The 22,817-nt window shown below is 39.9% G+C and overlaps 2 protein-coding genes across 4 annotated transcripts in view; one reads left to right on the top strand and one right to left on the bottom strand.

Annotated features, from left to right (window-relative positions):
• Positions 1–3,521, bottom strand: part of LOC129721805 (protein N-terminal asparagine amidohydrolase) — a 76,924-nt gene extending 73,403 nt beyond the window's left edge. For both annotated transcript variants that reach the window (XM_055674808.1, XM_055674809.1), the window contains exon 1: positions 3,126–3,521. The gene's annotated coding sequence lies outside the window, so the exon portion shown is untranslated. The remainder of the gene's footprint in view (positions 1–3,125) is intronic.
• On the top strand, positions 919–20,086 carry LOC129721804 (probable cytochrome P450 6a13). Of its 2 annotated transcripts, none has more exons than XM_055674807.1 (8): positions 919–1,010; positions 13,405–13,650; positions 13,703–14,033; positions 14,139–14,326; positions 14,378–14,505; positions 14,570–14,664; positions 14,729–15,003; positions 15,065–20,086. In XM_055674807.1, exons 2-8 carry the CDS (start codon positions 13,424–13,426, stop codon positions 15,345–15,347), a joined length of 1,527 nt encoding a protein of 508 aa, XP_055530782.1. In that variant the 5' UTR covers positions 919–1,010; positions 13,405–13,423; the 3' UTR covers positions 15,348–20,086. The 2 variants fall into 2 exon arrangements, with proteins under 2 accessions (XP_055530782.1, XP_055530781.1); XM_055674806.1 differs by having other exon boundaries at positions 942–1,010; positions 13,329–13,650.
• The last annotated feature ends 2,731 nt before the right edge of the window (positions 20,087–22,817 follow it).

Below are 22,817 nucleotides of genomic sequence, written 5' to 3'. Positions count from 1 at the left end.
GAAGTCCACAAACGAAATGGGTTCCAAATTGTGCTCAAAACTGTCCAAGACGGCTTCTAATGGTAAACAATTTTAAACAAAATTATTCCAAATTCAAGCTCTGGATCACAAAACAATTGCCTCGAATTGACAATGACCATCACCTCAAAATGCAATCAAGAACGGTAAAAGACATCAAACGAGAAAATAATTCTAAATTTTTCCCCACAAAGCAATCCAATATACAATACAATTCTATCTAAGCTTCCTCGATTCGAGTAACTCTCTCCACACGTAGAGTAGAGATTCGGTATATTATAAAATTTCAAAGTTATAACGTTAACATCACGTTTAATTAACAAAGAAGTTTTACTCTAACTGAGGGCAAGATGCATTCTTGAAGATCCTTCAAAGCATTGATAAAGTTGAAACTGTAAAATCCAATTATCTATCAATACGCAAAAAACCTGTGTCGGTGTCTGAAACTGCGTTCTGTTATCTCTATCTAGTTCCAGTTACTATTAGAGGTAGTGCCAAATTCCAGTAGCAGATCCCCCGCAAAAAAACTCTTCTGTAATTGTCATGATCATGCAGTAAACACTCGAAGCCAAAAATAGCACTCGGACCCAGTCGGTAATCTGTAGCGTTCAATCTCGCAGTTGAGCAATCTAGCGGTAAGTGAGTTGATTTTTTTTTGTTTCGACTGTTTGTTTGTCCAGTCAAAAATCCGAACACTCTCGTTGCTTGCTTGCTTCACGGTACTCGCACGGAATGATTGAAGCCAGCCAGGGAAGGTGATCGTATTTTCGCCTCACGACCTTCATTTTATGAGGGGTGCGTTTTTTATGACCTTCATTGGTAGGATTGGAATAAGTTTTTGATTGCTACTTTCGATGACGACTGCTGCAGTTGTGGAAGCTAGTAAATGTTGAGAACTTAGTAATATCAGTAATTGTCTACGCGTCTCGCAGTCGAGTGGTCAACGTAGAGTCGAGTGCAGTCGAGCGGCTATCTTGCGGTTGAATCTATAAGTGAGTATTACCAATACACTGGATTTCTCTCTTTTTTGTGCTCAAAACAATCCAATTGAACCGCTGAAATATTTCCCCGGTGTGGGATGATACTTGAGCGGACTGTGATATTCGGTGAGCCCCACGAAAGGCTGGAATAACATTGAAATAGTTGTTATATTTGTACTTGAGCTGCGTGGCTAACCGTAACGTCGGTTCAGGGGGAAAAAGTGAAAAGTAATTTATTCCGAAATTGCAAATGAGGTGTTAAATCGTCGCGGCGAAGAAATCGGTCGCTCCTTCGAGCTCTGGGTTGAAGTGCGCGATCGTCGGTTAAAATGGGTTCAAAAAGCAGAACTCATCAATACAGGACTGACTGACTGACTGTCTGATTGAAACTGCCAACAAAGTGGCGGCCAGCTGCGAATAAATTATACCACGGCGGCGGTGTAATTTACAGCGAATTCGAAAAGGCAAAATTATAATGATTGAAACTACGGAAGGGTAATTTGCATCGCCCTCTATGGATTGTTCTGCACTTGCGGGGAGGAACGTTGTTTGCGTTCTCCGTGTGCACTGGGTAACGCCGATGTCATTCCAATATGAACGCTTTTACGTGAGACTCACTCAAAGATGGGGATTTGCTTTTACTAAAGAAGCCTCAGGTTTAGGCTGCAAGGGTAGAAAAGGGTTAGCGAGGTGAGGCCACCCCGGGTAATCAATTTTATCTAAGTGGAAGCTATGAACAGAGAGTAGTACTGGGGATGGAATGAGGTTTGGATTGCGTGTGCATCGAATTTGCTGATCAATCTGATGCAACGTAATTCAAGTTCTCACTTCTCTTTGACAATAATTCCGTTGGTAAATTTCGTGCAATCATTACTCACAGTCGACTTTGCAGTCCATTTACGGATTTTCACATTTAAATGATGATCTTCGAACTCTCGGAGCAGCCAGAAACAATATTGATGGACTTGTGAGTGGCTACCGAGGATCCGCAAGAAGAGGATTAAGGGATCAGGAGTCGGAAATGTGGTGTAATCCCTTTTAAACATATCTTTTCGGTTTGGTTCGGGGATTGAAAAATGTGGTTTTTCTCCGAGCCGCTTTCGGATCAGAGTAAGTTTGGAAAATTGGTTGACCTACATGTGAGCATTGTGGTTTCGCCCTTCTGAAAGGTGCGAAACTGGTAACGCATTTAGTTTCCGAACAAACAGAGTAAGGAATCATGAAAGTTCCACGGGTACGATGACCTTTGATTGGAGATTGAAACAATTCACATGCTTTGACCTACAAAATTTTCGAGGTTGTGGTTTATGAAAAACAATCTTTTGTGAGTAGAATTCCGCTACATATTCTTAAAAATCGTTTTTTGATTTGAATTTTCTTGACAACATTGAACCATGTTATTGCGTTGAAAAAGTAAGGGGAAAAACTAAGATTTTATCCTTCTGATATTTTCTCTGTTCAAGGTCTATATAAATGGTAGTATCGCCAATCATTTCTAGCATTTTTCGCAAAAACTGTTTCCAAACTAGCAACATCTAAAAAAGCACGCCTGCGAATTCATTTTTTCTTCTGTGAAATGGTTCTAATGTAAATATTGAATGACGAACGTCATTGATTGTGGCTCGCTGTTTATACCTTGAATCGAAAACGGATACATATTTATTCATAGGACACCAACTGCATGTGGGTTATTGTCGATTTGATTTTGAAAATTTGCTTTGTGCTGAAGCGACATGCTGCATAACGTTAACAACGACTTTTTCGACAACGATACAGAGACACCTCGACCGAAATTTATTACCACCAGGAGCAACGGGTTACCGGGAAAAGAGGATATGATTATTATTCCTCAACCGATAAGATGGACTGATAGGTGAAGAGCGACAATTGGTTTTGTTTGCTTTCATAGTCTTTTTTTTATCGTCCACTACCTACTTCCCGTTCGCTTTTGTTTATGGGATTTCCGTTCATTGACTGTGTGCTGTCGTACTGAAGGAAGGCAACATTTTCTGGAAGCGGCTAGCACGAAACCGGTTTTAACTACCTGAACTGGACGTAACAATAACTCTCAGTTGCTTTGTATGTTGTCTCACATTTAATTCTTTATTTGGTCATAGTTTCACTTACCTTTCAAGCAGTGATTATTCTAATATCAAATCAACTTTTTATTCACTAACTTGAAAACAGATTGAAAAAACCACTTTCACACGAACTTATGTTTCATTTAGGTACCATCCTGAAGCAAATTAGTTGTACTTGAATTAAGTAGTAAAGTCACTGTTTAATTGAGCAACAAATCACATCTTTTCCATTCATAAACAAGTTCAGAATGACATCTTCTTTTCGGCACATGCTAGTAGTTTTGATTTGTTTTTTTTTCTCCCAGACCTCCACCCACAGTTACTTCACAAACTCCCGCTCGCGGATGGCCACCTTTTTCTATGATTTTTTTTCTTCTCCCTTAACTTGACTGGTAGTGTTGTTACGCGGTCAGTTCATAGAAAGTAAACAAGACAATAACAAAAGAGCCACCGCAAAACAAAAGCAACAGCGGCTTTCAATGAGGAGCTGTCAAACACTGGCGATGGGCCCATTGAAAAAGTAATGAATGGTACATGCTAGAGACCTCTAGCGGAAGCTTTGGAAAAGCAAAGCTTGCTTTGTGAAGAGCGGTTTTTGTATAGGGGGAGCCTTCCAAATGCGCTTTTTGTTCGGATATTGAGTGCTTTAGAGATCATTAAAATAATACGTAATACAACTCAAACTATATTGATCTGTTTGGTGTTAAAACGTTAACAATTTAAAACATTTTTGTTTACTTTACTAAAATATGATACATCACATTTTCACTTAATTTCTTGAAAAACGAACAAGAAACCCTTAACCAAATGAAGCACAATTCAGCATACAGTTTTGATTTTTATCACAAAACAAACAAGTAAGCTAAGAAAAAGTGAAAAATAAAAAAAAATTGGTTTAATGGCCTTTGGATTGGACAGGATTTTTGGTCACTCCCCCTGATCACTTTAATCGCTGCCCTGAGTTCTACTCTGTTCCTCGCAATTTTATTTTCCGAACAGTTGATTATCCGGGCTGGATAATCCAGCATAAATCTTCAATAGGTTATGGTTGAAGTCCGATTATTGCGGAGGTGTTTTAAGTTAGTTAGTGACTTAAATAGCAGCTTTCTCCGTCAAACATTTTTTTTTTCATGTTGGGTACATTTTCCATTGCGTCCAGTTATTTGATCTATTGTGGCGTTCGTAAGCCAATAGTTGAAGTGGTTGTTAATAAGACACGACAGAAAGGTTAATTATAGGACAGGGACAAGCAATTGGGTCCTAAAGCTATACCAGTTTTAATATATCATTTTAAAAAGCCGCGTTTTCTGAGCAAAACGTGATTTTGAAAAACTGTTTATCGTTTTCCCTCAATTTTTAAATGAAGAATAAAAAAACCGCTCGAAAGATCTAGATGACGTTTCGCCCATGTACGGTATATGAGCGAACTGTTATTTAAGGAATTTCGAGCAGTTTTTTATTCTTCATTTAAAAATCGAAGGGAAACGGTGAACATTTTTTAAAAATCACGTTTTACTCAGAAAATTGCACTCTTCCAGCTGATATATAAAAATCAGAAAACCGTTGAAAACTTTAGGACCCCATTGATTGTGTGAAGTGATAAAACTCAGTAACAATTTTCTTTTTACACTCTCTTGTTCATTAAATAACCTCGAAAAGAAGCATTGCTAAATTGATTTTTAGTCATTCAGAAAGAGTGTTAAAGGTTTCTGGAACACAAATGTAGGTAGAGTACTACTTCACCGTCAAAACAAGGCAACGTGGGTGGAACAGAATCTTGTTCGATGAAAATTTTATATCAAATTTAAAATTTAGAGCCGAAACATTTATTTGTGTTTCTTTAATTGAAAAAATGTGGTCGTCCTCAAAAGAACGGTTCGTACTAGTTTTCACAAAGCGGAGAATTGAGTTGTAGTTAATAGCTATTCACGGATTTCTGATTTTATATATCAGCTAAAAGAGTGTATTTTTCTGAGTAAAACGTGATTTTTTTAATTTTATATCGCTGTCCTTCGATTTTTAGATAAAGAAAACAAATCGTTCTAAATCGCATGAATAACAGTTGGTACATGGGCGAGCAGTCGTTGAAGCCATTTCGAGCAGATATCGAGCAACTTTAACTCGTATTTAAAAACAGAAGAACAACGATAATTTTTTTAAATCACGTTTTGCTAAGAAAAAGTAGTTCTTCCTGATGATATGAAACCGGGAATAGCTAAATAGCTCAATTCAAATTTTAATTATTATAATTATAATCGAATTATGCCTTTTATCCCGTTTTCCTCGGGAGTCGAACTGCTTGAATGTTCGATAAAACACCTACAGGGACAGAAGCTTTTTCGTCCTTCGATTTTTAAAAGAAGAATAATACATGTACGGTATAAGAGCGGAATGTCATTTAACACATTTCGAACAGTTTTTTATTCTTCATTTAAAAATCGAAGAACAACGATAAACATTATTTTAAAATCATGTTTTGTCTGAAAATTATACTATTTCAGCTGATACAAAAGAATTAGAACACCATGTAAAACTTTAGGACCTAATTGAAAAATGAGTGCAGCAAGGTACTTCATTAGAGCGCCCGGTAATACAGCACCAACACGCGTAACTTATATTACACAGCTGACGATGAAGTCGACCAACCGGGAATTAAAGCCCGGTACGAGAAGAACGGAACTTTATCTTATCGACCAGACTTTTTAACTTGCTACTTGTATAATGGAGAAGAAACTCGTGTGATTGTCCTCAACACCAACGAGGAGGATTAAAACCACAACCAAGTGGCGCCGCGTAAGTGATAGAAAGACGGAACGTGAAAAGGGGGACGGACGCTACATATTGTTTGTAGGTATATGCAGGGTCTCGTTCAAGTAATACGTGCACTCGAGCGAGTAAAATATAACCTACAACAATAAATAGTTTAGATCGTATCATTCGTATCACTTTAGCATAGACAAATCACTCGATGACAATTTCATCGACCAGAAAAATAACGATTATTTTGAAATTTTGCTTATTGGGCAGTAATGCCGCTAGTGTCGCTATAAGCAAGCGTGCACATTTATTATTAAAGACAAAAACCGTCAGTAATGCCGCCATGCTTGTCTTTTCTCTTTAGAAAACCTCTAAAGTGCAGGAGAACATCTTGCACTGCAAAAAAAAAAAAAAAACTGCTCACAAAATAAAGAGCAAATCAACGCTCATGTTAGAAGAGAGCGACAAACGATTTTTACCTGCTGAGCTTTCTGAAAGCACTGCAGTGAAATCTGAAATCTCTCTCTTGCGAGACAATGAACTATGGTGTACTTTCTCACACGCGTGGACATCACGCACAAAAATTACACTGCAGAGCTACCTGCGGTGCGTTTCATAGTTGGTTTCTTGAGCATGGCAGAAGAGGAAAAGAGATTGGGAGAAAAAAAAATAGACTGCGTTGCTCGTGCTGCTCGTGCCGTTCGAATTTACTCTGGTGGATTTCGTTTTCGCAGTGTAGCTACACGAGGACTATATTTTTGCCTGGTAGGTTTTTTTTCACTTTCCGGACTACTCGCCAGTGGACACTGTTGTGTACTTCTGCGTTTTCTCTGTAGAGTGATACACTCCTCTTATTTCTATCAGATGTGGGGTGAGCTGGAAGTGTGTTTGTCTCTCTGTAAGCTGATTGAAACACTTTGGAGTGGAGAAAGAAGCAGTGTGGTGAAAGCATTTGCTACACGCAGGCACATACTGGAAGGGAAGTGCGCGGTGAATTTTTTCTCCTCTCCTTTCACATACTGAGCAGAATGACAAGCATGAATGCCGTTGGTGTTGATTTAAGCAAGCGCGCATACCCATTAGCAAAGACTTAAATCGTTTTACGAAAATAAGTCAGTAGGCAATAAGCTCGCATGGTGGCGCATGAGTGTAACGTTTCGAATAAGGACGAAGATTTTTCAGGATTTTTCCTCCAAGGGACATGTCTGTTTGGCATGCTTGCTTTTATACGTGACTACTGAGAGTTATACTTCCGGTGGGCGTGTCTCTGATTAGTTGGAATACGCGTTCAACCTGGCTGGTGAACGCAAAGCTAATTTTCCAATCGATTCGCTGTAATGAAGGGAATCTGTTGGAAATTGTTTGAGCATTTAAAAGTGGACAATTTTCGTGACGCTTTCAATGTTTTCGGTTTTTCCATTTGTATTTTTCTTTTAGGAGAAATCAAAGATGTGCGCCCAATTTTACGGTGCTTAGAATAGAGATTCGTTTCAATTTCTGGGGTTAACAAGGGGGGGGGGGGGGGGTTATACTTGTAACTCCCATCCCCCCTACCTTTATGCTACGACCCTAAATTTTTATTCCAATATACAGTTCTGCATTACTACTGAACTTGAAAGGAAAGTGGAATAATTACAAAAGCTCTAACGTTTGCATTGGACAAAAAAAGAGGGAAATTGTCAATTTTTCATGCGTTTGGCTTAACACACACTGACGAAACTACCCATGCGGCATCAATCTTAGTAACCTACGAGTCAACGAACAAAAATTGACAGCTTTATCAGTCGAACTTTAACCGTGATGGCGAAAACAGTGAAGCTGCTCCTTTCAGATGTTTGCTCGTTTAATGAACGGTACTCTACCGCGTCGAAAACGGTCATCGTGCGGAACTTTGTGGATACCAGAAATGCCCGTTCCAGTATTTACAACATTTTGCCACTATTGGACAATAATCAGGGCATCGGAACAAGACCCGGCTCCGGACGGCTGACTACCCTGAATGACAAAAAGCAAAGGAATCTGAAGAGGAAAACCAAGGGGTAAAGTGGCTACATCACTGCATGCGGTAGGCCGAAAGATTAGTGCAACCGGCCAAACAGTGAAAAAGTACCTGGCAAACATGGACATACATATCAGGAAGCCGCAGTTTCGTCCACTGATCTTGGAGCTGCAGAAAATGACGCAGTGGCAGAGGTTGAATAAGATGGTCGTCGATTTTTCCGGCGAATCGTGATGTAGCGGTGGTGATGGACGATGAGACGACGATCTCACCTTGGATGGCAACGACTGGCAGAGAATTTTGTATTTTGATTTCCTCACGAAGGAAGTGAGCATCGAGGCGAAGTTAATTTTACACACCAAGTTCTCCAAGAAGGTGCTGCTGTGGCTGACAACCAGCGAGAAGGGAATGTCAAAGCCGCTCTTTTTTCGCTCCGGACTGGTCGTGAAGGGAGAAATTTATAGTACGAAGGGCTTGCCGAAGTTGCGTCGTCATCAAAATAAACCATAAGAGCGAAGACGTAGTGTTTTGGTCAAATCCGACGTCGGTCCACCCGCATAATCAATAACCATAAACGTATGATAATCCATATTGTTTAACGATACCCCATACAGTCGGGACTATATCCCGAACTAGTTGTTAGGCACGTTTTATGGTTATTGGGCACTACTCGAAGCGATCGGCGGAAAAGAGGTGGAGCGGCTGAATATCGATGTGATACCCAAGTCTACACACTTAGTTTCTTTTACCGAGCTCAGCAATCTTTTTAACGAGTTCTCAACAGCTGAGCCATCAGCAATCTGTTCGGTAATTAATTTGCTTGACGAGTGTTCGGTAATTTTTCATTCTTGCTGAAACGTCAAACATAGAAGATAGCTCAGTAAAAATTTACAAAGTGTTCATCCAAAATTGCTGCATGAGTCGTTATTTACAATGCTGCCTATTCGTCACGAATTACCGAGCGTTTTGTAAATTTACAAAGCTGACGATTCGTCAAAAATTACCGAGCGTTCTGTGAACGTACAGCGAAAAGAGAAAAATAAAGACGACCATTGTGAAAGCTGCTATTACAACCGTTGAATAATTTTATAAAGGTTTTTCGGATTGTTTGGATCGATTATACTGGTGTTCCCAGCACATTCAAGTAAAAACTTGATACGTTTAATGTTATGATGAATATAGGCTTTTTATTGCAGGCTTCTAGTAAACTGCTCTCCTGTGGAGGAAAAATTTCCATATGCTGACTGAAATGATTTGCATTATTTCAATCGTAAAAGATAGAATCTTGGGTGAAATCATTGTTGCGGATGTGCCATGATATGAAACATTCAACTAAAATACACAAATACGTACATATTTGATAAATAACAACTTACTGAATAGATCGTGTACTTCCACGTCGTTTTCTTGTAGATTTGAAAGTACGATAGCCATTTTAGTTTATTTTTTGAAAATCACACGTGAAAAACTTTAAAAACTCAACTTCGAAACTTGTTTGAATATTTGCAAAATGACGGACTTTTGATGTTTCGTTTTGACAGATGCAGAAAAATTGCCGAACAGTATAGTAACAAACATCAAGAGTTCAGTAAATCAATTGAAGGGTTTTCAGCAACACCTAGGTAGGTGCTGACAGATCGTCGAATATTTACTGAACTTTGTGAAAGTGCAGAACATACTTTAGTTTACAGAAAAGGTCAGCATATTTGTTGCTGAGCTCGTCAAGTGCCTTTTGTATAACGGTAAGTCGGTAAAAACTTCAACCGACATCAGTTATTTTTGAGGAAATTACAAAATGATCAGTATTTTTTCAAATTTACTGAACATGACCGTAATAAAAATTACTGAGCAATTAAAACGAAAATAAGTGTGTATGCATAAAAAATAGAAGATCAAGTTTTTTATTGGCATGTAGCATCAAGCCTTTAATTCGCTTTTCATTGCTGGAGATATCCAAACGATCGGTCCACCACCAAGATTGAATAAAACTCTGGAATTCGATTTTCGTTTAGAGCAATCTGCCAAGCCTTTTAGATGTACTCCTAGCCCCTATCGCTAGCTGGCAGTTTCCTTAATGTATCGCAGGGCTGGTTTCACTTCTGTCCAATCGGTTTCCGTCAGCTTACTTCTGTCGAATTCATTTTTGAGGGCGGGACTACAGCGAAACTATACCCCACGTGTTAGTACAGTGCCGTTTAGATTTTATCACGGTTAAAAATACACTTTCCGATGAATCTAGCGAAACTGTTCGAGGAAATGATGGAATCGAAACAGCACTGTACTTTAAAATCGCATATAAAAAACAGACAGTAGCACGTGCGGTGTAGTTCTGGTGTAGTCCGACTGCAAAAACGAATTCGACATTACGTCGAACGTGGCTCAAGTTTGATCTGGTACAAATAAGAACATAGAGTATAGCATCGACGCGACTTTCATACTTCTCTTTCACCTGCATTTCCTCTCTTTTTGCTTGATGTTGGGGTAGCCAGGGTCCATCGGTATTGGTGAAGTTTTCGCCTGCTCCAAGCCGAATCTAGTCACGATCCGGTTGATGTAGCTTTCCTGCGACAGCGTTTTACCTGGATCCCGAGGTAGTTACTCACATCCAGAGATGCCAGATATACAGACAAATCTGTATTATACAGACTTTCTGTGTTGCGATACAGACACGCATAAGCCTACAGATTTTATACAGACATTTAGTATAATACAGATACTACACAGATATCTGATATTCTACATAATGGTTTTACCAGTCTACACAAAAAAACGAACACAAAAACCAAAAGTCACTGTAGCCGTTGCTGGAAAAAGTGAACTAGGAACTGAACACTTTGCTGAACATATTAATCTTGCGTTTTTGAGAGTGAAATCATGACAACGGGAATCGAGTCAGGCTATCGGGGTTTTTATCGGCCCCGTGGGCACTAATCTGCCTGTTTCGCCCCCAGTAACAAACAGCTGATTGTCTCGATCGATTGCCATGCAGGTTATATTGGTGAAAAGACCGTTTGTTCTTTTCGGAGCAATATCCAACGTTGAAGAATTGCTCAAAATGTCCCAAACCTTGAAGGTACTATTTTTATAACCGCGAGACTTCTGCCATCATGTATCAGTTTAGCTACATTACGACGAACGACGATTTTTATCACGGGGAAGACTCTTACTTCTATGTGTTACTTAGATTTAAAAGATAAATAAGTTATCGATTAATCGACCAACTATGATAGACTCGAAAAAGAACAATCAAAACAAGCAATAAAACAAAACAATCTGACAGGTCGACAAATAATTAGGTATCAATGTATCGGTAACTTTTTTTCGCAGCGGTATACAGACTTATACAGACATTTTTATGGATTATACAGACTTGCTAAAAAAAGTCTGGCATCTCTGCTCACATCATCGAAGGCGGAAACCTTTCATTTCTCCTCAATGAAGGAGCAACCTTACCGCTCGTTGTTGAAAATCTTGTGTCTATGCTGTTCACAATGTGGCAAGCCTACAGGTCTAGGAATCCCCGTCATCTTCATCAATTTTCAGTCGAGTTTGGTTCTGACTGGAAATCCACACGTATGTCTTGGTGCCAAATATTTGCAAATGGCTGGAACCAGGGTTCTTTTTTCACCACGTCTGGTACAGGGTCACCTCGAGCGCCGGGGAAGAAACGGGGTTCTGCAAATAGTTTGCCGTATTCACGGCTTCGGCCCGGAATTGCAACGGGAGATCCATATCCAACTGCATACACTTGGCTATTTCATTCAGGCGACGATTTTTCCGCTCGGAAATTCCATTTTGCTGCACTCAGAATTTAAATAAGAATAACCGAGTGAATAACAAACCACAGCCATTAATAATGGATGCAAGTTGATTCCGGGTACCCTTTAAGAAAAGGTAGAGCGCCCTACATGCATAATTCAAAAGGTATTAACAAATAATGACTAAATTTCAAATTTTGAAGACTCTTACTGAAAAAGTAAAATTTCAACATTATTACACTGCCGCTCATAGCAAGTCCGTCCCATTTGCGTTTTGATGCTGATGAGAAAACAGCAATTAAAAATCGTAACACTTCAGGTGAAATTTTGCATTCAAATGCATTTTCAATCAAGACCATAAACACTGCAATGACAATCTAACACTTTTGCATCATAAAACTTGCATACACACCGAAAGTTGATTAAAATTTGTTGAAAATCATAAGCTGGGACTCACATGCGATTACATTTAGGGTACGTAGCCAGAATGATAGCAAGTCAGTCCCAAAGCCAGCTACGACCGGTGATGAAAAACAAACTACTGCAAATCGATGGCGGTGTTATAGCTTGCGTTTGGAATGAATTCATCGCAGGTCAATTCATAAATGACCTTCTCTCGTGCTTCATTAAACAAGTTTTTCGTGAGAAGCATAACACAATGTACCAACTGCGCCGTTCAAAATAAATTTAGATTTTGTTTTTACATTTGATAGGTACTACTGATAAGTTCGAAATCAGTGTAGGAACTTGTTCTAAATTTTGCTGAGAGCGGTCACACGTTCGTGACGGCGGACATCTTCCACGTAGCAGAGGAAGCAAATATGAAAGAACACCTATAGCTTAGGAAAATGTTCGCTCCTTTTTAAAAAAAAGCTAGAGCAGGTATTAGACGAAGCAAATATTTGCTATTTTTTAACACAGATTTAATTTTGTGCAAATAAAAATCGTACCAAAAATAGCAAATATTTGCTTCGTCTAATACCTGCTTAAGTAGCGTACCGAAGTATTTGATATGACTGGCAAATTCTTCAAAACGAAATTCACGACAGTAATTGAACAATTCTTGTCCCCGTCTTCATATATTTTTTATGTACGGATAAAATACGAAAAGTAGTATTTACTGAAGAATGCTTCAACTAACAATACAGTGACACACCTAAAGCTTCACTGTCAACAAACAACGGCTGGAAGAAGCTACTGGTGGAAACTTTGTCTTGAAGAAAACATCGTACTATCAGCTAGAGCCACACGATGTAGAACGCGTAAAATTCAATCAAACCTCCTACCGAATATCACTTGGTATATCCAATTCTAATCCTGAAGACCATAAGTTGTGGTAAATATCACATTTTTCATAATCATTATTGGCTGTGGGGTTAAATTGCGAAGATTTTTGCAATGGGACCGACTTGCGATCACTTTTGCTGTGGGACAAACCGACTTGCTATTTTTTCATAGTTCCTCAAAACGAAGTATTCAAAAATATTTGTTTTATCGAAAGTAGATATAAAAAGGATATGATTCCATAAATAAACTCAAAATTGACAAAAATGCAATTGGGACGGACTTACCATGAGCGGCAGTACAGTAGTCCCAACTACGGGTACACAATTGTTTGTGTGTGAAATGTAAATTCTCTGCATAAGAACAACCGCATCAAGTTAATAAAAAAAATTACCGACCACACTTCCCCGAACCATCCGAAACCATTTCCGAACGGCCCATATCTTATCAGCACCGTTAGAGAGCAAATCGCAAAAAAATGGCACGATTCACCGTTCAGCTGATTCAGTGTGTTTCCTTCGATTCAGGGTATCGAACCGTTCTACAATGATCATACTAGCGTCACTTCTTATCGGATTGTTGTACACCAACCCGGCAGCTTTCTTCCTGATAATTGCCGTCGGCTATCTTCTGTGGCAATGGCTCCGGTATAACTTCAAGTTTTGGCAGCGCGAAAATGTTCCCGGTCCGAAACCATCTCTGCTGTTCGGAAACCTTGGGGCCAGTTTGGCTATGAAAAAGCATATTGCCGAAATGGCCGAGGAATGGTACAAGTGAGTAGCTTTCAAAATAGTCAACCCAGTCCTCTAACGAAATACTTTTCAGAGAATTCCCCAACGAACCGTTTGTCGGCTATTACAAAGTCTTCAAACCGGCGGTTTTTCTTCGGGACCCGGAGTTGATAAAAGCTGTTCTGGTAAAAGATCACACCTGCTTCTCGGCTAACGATTTTACCTTCAACGAGAAGCACAATCCACTTATGAGGGACAATCCTTTTCTGATCGACGGTGAGCGCTGGAAGAAGGCACGCCAGGTGTTGACGCCGCTTTATACCGGCAGTAAAATGAAGCAGCTTTTCCATGCACTGGACCAAGGTTGCAGCCAATTTGTAGAATACATCGGTCGCCGGTTGGGTGAAGATTTGGAAGCTAAGTCGGTGAGTTGATTCAGTGTCCGATGCATTCGTGATAAGATAACGCATTCGGGCACTGAATAATTGATGCTCGTATCTTGTAATTGTTTTCTTCTGTTTATGCAATAGATTTCGGCTGTCTACACTACGCAAAATGTTGTCGGATGTGCCTTCAGCTTGGATGCGGAATGCTTCGAGAATCCGAACAACGAGTGGAGGGTGATGGGGAAGAAGATTTTCCAGCCGACCCTTTTTGCCGGGATCACAATGCTTGTTACGATATTTGTGCCGTTTATCGCGCAGTATCTTCCTATTAGGTAGATTTTTTTTAACCTCCCGATTTTTACGATAACTCATCTGGCTTTTAGATTGATCCCAAAAGAAGTTGAAGATTGGTTTCGAAGAACGATCTCCAGCATATTAGAGGAACGTAAAAAGGAATCAGTACCACGAGAAGATCAACTTCAAACTCTTTTAAACCCGAAAGCTCAAACAAGTCGGTCAAACCGTGGTTGGAGCGTGAGTAGTGGAAACTAAAATCTTTATTTTCTACTCGATAGATTTGTCAGCGGAGCAAATTGCCGGACATGCATTGACATTCTTCACGGAAGGTTATGAAACCTCTAGCACGGGACTTTCATTTGCATTGTATCACGTGAATATAAACAATCGACAAGATGAGTAACCATTAATTTGATTGCATTCTTGTATCTTTCTAGCTGGCCAATAACCCTAGCGTTCAGGAGAAACTTCACCAAGAAATATCGCGTGTTATAGCTGAAACTGGTGACCAACTAAGTTACGATGACATGCAAAGTATCGAGTATCTTGACTGGGTTCTGCAAGAAACGTTACGAATCAACCCGCCAGCAGCGGTATTGCAGAAGCGAACAACCAAACAGTATTTATTAAAGCGAAAGATCAACGGTCAAGATGTGGGAACACTTCTTACGGAAGGCACTCCGGTAACAGTGCCAATTACTGCCATTCATATGTATGCCTTTTATTTGATCTAAATCATTTGAAAATTTGATAATTTGTTAAATTACCGACAGGGATCCAAAGTACCATCCAGAACCGGAACTTTTTCGCCCGGAACGGTTCAGCCCGGCGGAGAAAACCGACCGAACGCAGCTGGTGTATTTTCCTTTTGGGGAGGGTCCCCGGATGTGTTTGGGCATGAGATTCGCGCAGACTCAGATAAAAATTGCTTTGATCCGGCTGGTTCAGAGCTACCGTATTCGGTTGTCCCCCAACCACAAACCATTCCACATCGATCGGAGAGCATTTTTGGTGCAAGCCCGCGATGGATTGTTGCTGAATTTCGAAAAGCGGTAGTTTCAAGCTAAGTTTTATAGTAGTTTGCTTTTGATATTAATTCATAGAAAGCAACACATTAGTTGTCTTACGTAAGTGGAATGGCTTTTGAAGCATTGTTCCAGATTATTCCGAGAAAACAATAGAAAAACACTTGTTGCTAAATTCCACAAAAGTGTCTTCCAGTATGAAACAACTTTGCTGAAGACTGCTTGAAGTTGTTACTTATTATACTGTCTAGATTTTTGATAATTACTAGGATAAGGATTCGTACTTAGAGCTATGTTTGGATTTTGCCCTATATTTGCCTGGATTCCTAACTCAAATTTGTAGATTAAGTCCTAAATCGGAACTGGTATCAGTTCGGGATTCGAACTTGGACTCCTAGATTTAGAACTTGTATTCTCAACAAAATTTGTTATACCTATACTAGGACAAGGATTTTATTAAGGTCTTGAAGCTGCATTTGAAGCATGTCGAGATCTTTAGAACCTAGTGTTCTTAAAGCATGACTAGCATTTCGACTTGGTTTGAGGCGTAGATCTTCACTGGGAACAAAACTTGGAATTGGATTTTGATCTCGACTCAGACTCTAATTATTATTAAGATTAGAATTTAGATTTGGACCTGATTTTAGATTGGCAATTTTGAATAGAAGGACGCAATTTTGACCACTTGAATTAGAATCCGGACATTTGGTTCCGAACCCTTTGGACTCTTGAACTTAAATTGTCACTCTCAAAATTATAGAAAAGGAATTTCACTGTGATATGGATTTGAAGTTGGATGTTGTTTTAAAAATTAGGATTTGAATTTTTAATTTTTGATACTTGAATTGGGATCTTGGCATTCATATTGTGATCTATTGTAAAGCTAGTATCTTAAGTTGTTGTTGTATCACGATCGTTCATTGAGCTCTATTTTTTGAATATCGGTACTTGGATTCGGACTTCGATTGAACGTGAAGATCCACGGACTTCGACTTAGATCTGGACTCCGTACCTTAATTTTTGCTGGGTACTAATCTGAAAATTGAATGTGGATTCGAATGAATTCTTACAAGAATTCTGCTTGATGGATTCGAACTTGATTTCAATTTATTCTTATAGTGTACTTGGGTTAAAACTGATATATGGATTTGAATTCTTATCCATCTCATTCATTAAAATAAAAACACACAACAAAAGATGACTCGGGTAGTGAGTTACTCAATTTGTTCTCATGTGTTTGCCACAGCTGAGAAGAGAACTCAGGATGTGGGGATGAGGTGAGGTGAGTTATACTCCCTTAAGCATCTACTCGACCCGACCTGACCCACTAAACCCACACCCACACCTTCAGTCTCCAGTCCTCATTTTTCCGGTACGTAAAGTATTACTTCGGAGAGTGGCTTTGTGTGCTTGATGTATTTACTCTCTTTACTCTAAAACCTTCTAATCAACTACATGAAGACGGGCAATTGACACGCTACACCAGTGTAGCTCCAGGATCTGTGCTGAGTTCACTTCTTCATGGCGCCTCTCAAGTTAACGGAATATGTTGGTGCGTCCAACTAATATTCGCAAAGTTGGATCATTTCAGCTGCCATCTGGTCATCGAGGATGACCTTCTGGTACCTCGTATGTCCCTTGTGTCACGTGGTGAGTCTAAACGCTCTTCGTCCTCTTCAACGGCGATGCTGATAGGCATCAAGCCGGACAAGACGCATCGTATGACACTGTACGATACGCGCCCGGAATCCTCAGGCATCTTGCCTTACACCACCGAGCTATTCGACATTATACGAGATAGTGCTGCCATAGTCTGTTGAAGTCCTCTTGCACGCGCAGTGGCTCCCGAAAGAGAGTCTTCCGTTGACAAGAGCTTCAAAGATCTCTTCGAGGCAATCGTTTAACTGATTAACCGTTATTCGTTGACCGTTGTCCTTGACCTCTGTCGAATGATGCGCTAACTCCAGTGTCCTGGACTGCATCCAGTCCTCGACCTTAGTATGCAGTGCGCGGTCATTAACTCGACCTCTCCGATCAACTCAAAGTAGTCCTCTAGCGTTATGTTGTTTGCAAAGCCGACGATCACAACCTTCACAGGAAACTCAAGGTAGAACCTTGCGGTACTCCTACGTTGTTTGGGACGCATTTCTGATCCATTTCCGTGTTGTCCCTTCTGACTCTCTTCCGTGTTGTAAACTGGTGATTCTGGAAGTAATGTTCCAAAATCTTGTACAACGACACAGCTACGCGAGCGCCATAGTATTTCTGTTTCTATCTGCTGTCCATATTGAACGCATTTTTTACGTCAAGCGTGACCTTCTTTTACGCTGGAGTGCTACCTGGAAAGATAGTACCCAGCGTGGACCTACCTTTCCGGAAGCTAAACTGGTTACTTGCCAGACCGTTTACTCCCTCTGTGCACTTCACCAGTCTGTTGAGAATAATTCACTCAAGCACTTTGCCGACAGTGTCCAGCAGACAAATGGGTCTGTATACCGATGCGTTTTCTGGCGTTTTCCACCTCTCCGGGAAGAGACAGTCATCCAGACACTTCTGCATGACTACTTGGAACAGCCTGGGGCCACTTTTAGGCTTCAGCCATCCATCCAGTCTCGGGGTATTGTTCACATTTAGGGAGTTGACGATTACAATGAGTTCATCATTCCTAACCCTTGCCTCCTTTATAACCTCAACACGACTGTCGTCGCTCACAGGTTGGATGTTCAGCAGGTTGGCCGACCACCCCTGGTCTGTGTAGCATATACTAGAACGTCGGACGTGCGACTGTACCACCGGAGGCTAAGGGCTTGGCTCGTGACCCGGAAGACACGCTCCAGCATCGGTGGTGAATGCTCTGCAGGCGCCCACACACCTTTGGTCTTGGCCCTTACGTTCCTGTAGGCGTTACCCCCCCGGATTCGTATTGGATTGGCACACGCGCATAGCCTATCAAAACAAACCTTTTTACTTGCCCTAATCGCGCTTTGCAAACCCGAATGCTGCACCACGTTCTACCCTAAGTTCCTTGGTTCGTGCGTATTGCATCATCCGTCTTGCACGGAGCCATTAGTAAACCAATGATTTTCCATTCCTAGATTAGTGAGTCCTTGGTATGGAGGCGTTGCACGCTCTCAATAGTGTGGCAACTAGTTGGTCAGCACTCGGGCGGAGCCAACTGCCCCCCTCGAACTCTCTTTTTATTGCCTTCTCAAACACCTCGGCATCGAAATGCGATGCCTTCCACCCGTGGACGGTTGGAGTGTTAGCTCTACCCGTCGCTCGCCGACTAACGTTATTATTTACACTATAGCGAACCGACTTGTAGTCGCTATTGTTGTAGCCATCGTGTACCCAACAGTTCTTGATCGTTCCTGGGCCGGAGAATGTCACGTAAAACGTGCGCAATTTAGGTTTCTGAATTCGATTTAAAATTTTGTGTCGGGTCGGATAAATATCTGTGCTTGGATCCGGACTTCGAATGGATGTGGAATAAATCTAGAACCAGCGTAATATAAAGCTAAATATAGTCCACGACATGCAAAACACATCTTCAAATTACCTTTATCAACAGCCAAAACAGTCGAACACTTCACCTTTCAATAAACATCCGAAAAAAATATCTCGAATGGACCTGGATCTAGAGTTGAATTTATGCTCAAGTCTCAATTTATGCTCAAGTCTGGGGTAATCTGGGTAATGCTTAATGAACTATAAAAGAAACGCTTGTTCTCGTTAACCGAATATTGAGAAACGAGATAAATTTCGATAGCGAAAATGAGAACTATTAACGGAAAACGATTGAAAACTCGGTTGGTACTGCGAATGTCCGAATGCTTTATTAATCAACACATCGTGAATTTGCTAATTCGTAAACTGCAGCGTCCGTTTGTCGCAATCGCAGCGATTTAGAAAGCTTGTTGATTAAGGTCCGGGGTAGTGAATTCAGTGCAGTAGATCCTACTGCACATGCTTCCTTCACGTACCATTTCCACATCTACTACAGAGTCGGCGTAGACCTGTAGATGACCGTCATTGGGATGATTGGCAGAACCGTGAGTACGAAGCGCAGAAATGCGTTAATGCAAAAGACAAATTGAGTAGAAACAATGTAGAGAGCTTCTACAGAACGATCAGCAGAATCAGGAGCAGAAATTTCCTAAAGCTGTTGTGTGTAACAATAAGAACGAAAACCTGATCGCTTGCAAACTACACTACGGATCAGTTGCGGATCCACCAAGATGGTAAGAGAACAGAGAATGCGACGAATACTAGATAAGTGCATACAACTTGCAAACTCATCATCCATTCATATATTTTAAAGCGAGGTACGACTCAGTTGAGTGAAACGGGGGATGGCGATTATGTTTGAATACGGTTTGCCGACGAAACTCATGAAGCTGATTCAAATGACGTTCGAGGAATCAAAATCATGCGTGTGAATAATGCAAATCTTATCCCAAATTGCAAGCAGTTATTGCATCGAAGAAGATAAAGACATGGATGAAAGCAGAAGTCTTTGCGTTATGTTTTTTCACGCTTTGTCACACCATTGTTTCACGTATTAAGACTTAAAATTTGACAGTAGATGAAAACACATTGTGGTTAATTGCATAGAAGTTTGAGAACGTCACTTGTATTCGTAACCTTGCTTGCAAGCCGCTCACATCGAACTGTTTCTTCAAAGACAATACATCCGTACCCGAGCGTAGACGCTATCGCTAAGATTCGAAGCAATTAGAGCCTGACGGTTTCCAGCTTCCCGGAATTCGATAAATGAAAATCTGATTGGGGCAGTGAAAAAAAAAAGATCAGTTTTCGAAATATTTACCAATACGCATTAGTGTGCCTAGCAGTTTTTCGCGAATTGCGACTTTGAGAATGTAAGAGTGTTGCGATTCTGTTCGGTTGAAGTAGCAGTAGCTAACCGAGTCAGGAAACAACTGCAAACTAATGTATATTGTTAAACATTTCGAAAACTTTTTTTTCACTTTTTTATTCAGATTTTCGTGATTCACTGAATTCATTGAGGTGTTATTGGGTTCTTTTTTTTTTCTCTGTATGCCTGAAGGGCACTGGGTACTGAAGTGCCACTGCGACATTCTTGCTGATTGTCTTTTGTGGCGGGCCCCGATTGCTGTGCACAGGTTACGGATTGTTCGTACTCATTGATGGAGTAGAACTGTTTTGTTGTAAACCTGTACCCCAATTAGGTACAACATAGTTGATGAAACTAATGACCTGCTTGGGATTGGAGCTCCATACTTGGTATGGAGTTAAAAGGTAACTTCGTAAGAAGTTGTACCTAGAGGAAGCAAGAGCTTCGCAAGAGCAAAGCAAATGCTCTGAACTCTCTGGTTCAGATTTGCAGAATCGGCAGGTGTCGTTCAACACTACGCCGATTTTCTTTAAATGATAAAAAGCGGGACAGTGTCCGGTGAGGAGTCCCGTGATTATCCGTAGGTCACTACGATTTAGACTAAGTAGCTTTTTGGCGGTTCCAGAGTTCGGATAGATAAACTGTTTAGCTTGTCTACAACCCTGTGCCTGTTGCCATTGGGATACTATTTCTAGCCTTTCCCAAGTATTGGGTTCTTATTCTGACTGTTCCTTGATGGCGTTTCCAGGTTTTTCCTGGAGAGTGAATTTATCATTGTGTGTTGTTGCTTCTTTTAAACTCGAACCTTCTTGGTAAAAAACCTGAATTATTCCACCTAGTGGTGCAGAAACCTTTGTTATACTAACTATCACTTTATACATATTAGGCCAGTCAATTACAAATCGTATACCAACGCAAGTCCAATTTCAATAATGAATGAAATGAATTCAAAAGATAGTTTTCAGAGAGTTAACCAAAGACGATCATTGAATTAAAGCTTGACGTGGTTTTCGCAAATAATATGAATGTTATAACTGGAGTACATGAGCCTTATTTTTTCGATCACAAACCTATTTTTAAATGCTGTCTAGAAGCAATTTTTTTTTTAAATAAGCGAACATGGGGAAACAGTAATAGATAACAATGTTGCTGATTTCACACTAGAACAGCAAATTCAATGCGGTTCTACTTATTTGCTTTATTTTCAGAACTCGCAGGACCTAGATTTATGAATCAGCATCAAGTTTTTTTTATGAATTGAAGCAAACTTCTACAAACCTGTTCTCGAAATATAGTTCAGAATTATACTGTAAAAAAATATACCTATTGATGAAAGTTGTCAATTTAATTCTATCTCAAATGCATTATCTGAAAATGAAGGTTCTCCACGATCTTTGAGAATTTTAGATTTTCAGAGTGTAGGCGAGAACATTATTCTTTTCGAAGGCCTAGGCTGTATGAAAAAATCCGAAATAAAGACTTTTTAAATCTTGCTGCGATAACGAGAAGTGAAATAACATGGATACTCTGTTTGCACTTAGTCTTAAATTAGAAAGCAATATTTATATCTTACATGACTTACGTAACTTTTCACCTGCGCACACTGGTAAACGTGTATAGCCATGTAGAGATGCTTCAACACTTTTTCCTTATTTTGCCGATTACATACACCAGCAGCTTTAGATTCCTGGTCACAAATTTAAAACATAAAATAAGCGTTCAACTTAAAAAATTTCCAGCTGTTCAAAACGTAGCATTGCAAACAAAACAGCGATTTATTTGTGTTTTTCTCAACGGGTGGAACTAACACATTCGTACGTAAATAGGTCTATACATGTTTGGTAAAGCTTTTCAAAATATCTGCATCGCTATGTTTTACATTTGCACACTGTGGGATCAGATTTTACTATAATGCTTGGCTCCCGAGAGCTGTAAATGTTTCTTACTCTTCGCAAATCTAGGTTCAACGTACAATTTAGTATATATTTTATAAGAAGTGAGGACGAAAGCTTCGGAAGCGAGAAAAGGAGTTGAGTAAGCATTGCAGTTTCTTCTAAAATCTGGTTCAAATTTTCAAGAAAAAGCTGAAGGGTAATTTATTTACACCAGTTAAGACGCACTACGGAGAGTGTAAAGATCATGAAAAGTTTTCGATGATTGTTGATTTTCTTTGAGAAATGAAGAGCGATACGAAAAAAGAGGGATAGAGAAGAAGAAAGAGCAGGGAGAGAGAAAAATTATTCAGAAAGTAAACTATCCCATGTCTAAAATATACTTTGGTCAAAACTCCACGGTTCAAGCAACCAATAAAAGATCGCACTCAGTATGATTTTCAAAGAGCTCTGGGGCTTTCATTTGAGCATGTGAACATCAAAATCGGAATAAGCGTTCTGTAAAGAGAGTTCTTTTTGTTATTTTTCTTTTTTGGGTCGATTTTGATATACTACACATATAAACAACATATTTACACATACATACGTACAGGCACTCATACACAAACATACATGAATTGTTCAATTCGTCGATCTGAGTAAATTGGTATACAACACATGGCTCTCCGTGCCATTAATTTTGCCTTAAAAGTTAAATTTCTTAAATAAAAAATACTCTTTGATATTTATTGAT

Source organism: Wyeomyia smithii, chromosome 2, assembly GCF_029784165.1.
Source record: "Wyeomyia smithii strain HCP4-BCI-WySm-NY-G18 chromosome 2, ASM2978416v1, whole genome shotgun sequence".
Classification (NCBI taxonomy): domain Eukaryota; kingdom Metazoa; phylum Arthropoda; class Insecta; order Diptera; family Culicidae; genus Wyeomyia; species Wyeomyia smithii.
The sequence above is the reverse complement of the archived record's forward strand: the minus strand, read 5'-3'. Positions and strand labels throughout refer to the sequence as shown.

Excerpts from the sequence above, each read along its gene's own strand:
- LOC129721804 (XM_055674807.1), top strand. The coding sequence starts at position 13,424 with ATGATCATACTAGCGTCACTTCTTATCGGATTGTTGTACACCAACCCG. Across the intron at positions 14,327-14,377 it reads GCGCAGTATCTTCCTATTAG|ATTGATCCCAAAAGAAGTTG; the intron begins GTAGATTTTTTT and ends TCTGGCTTTTAG. Across the intron at positions 14,665-14,728 it reads TTTCATTTGCATTGTATCAC|CTGGCCAATAACCCTAGCGT; the intron begins GTGAATATAAAC and ends GTATCTTTCTAG.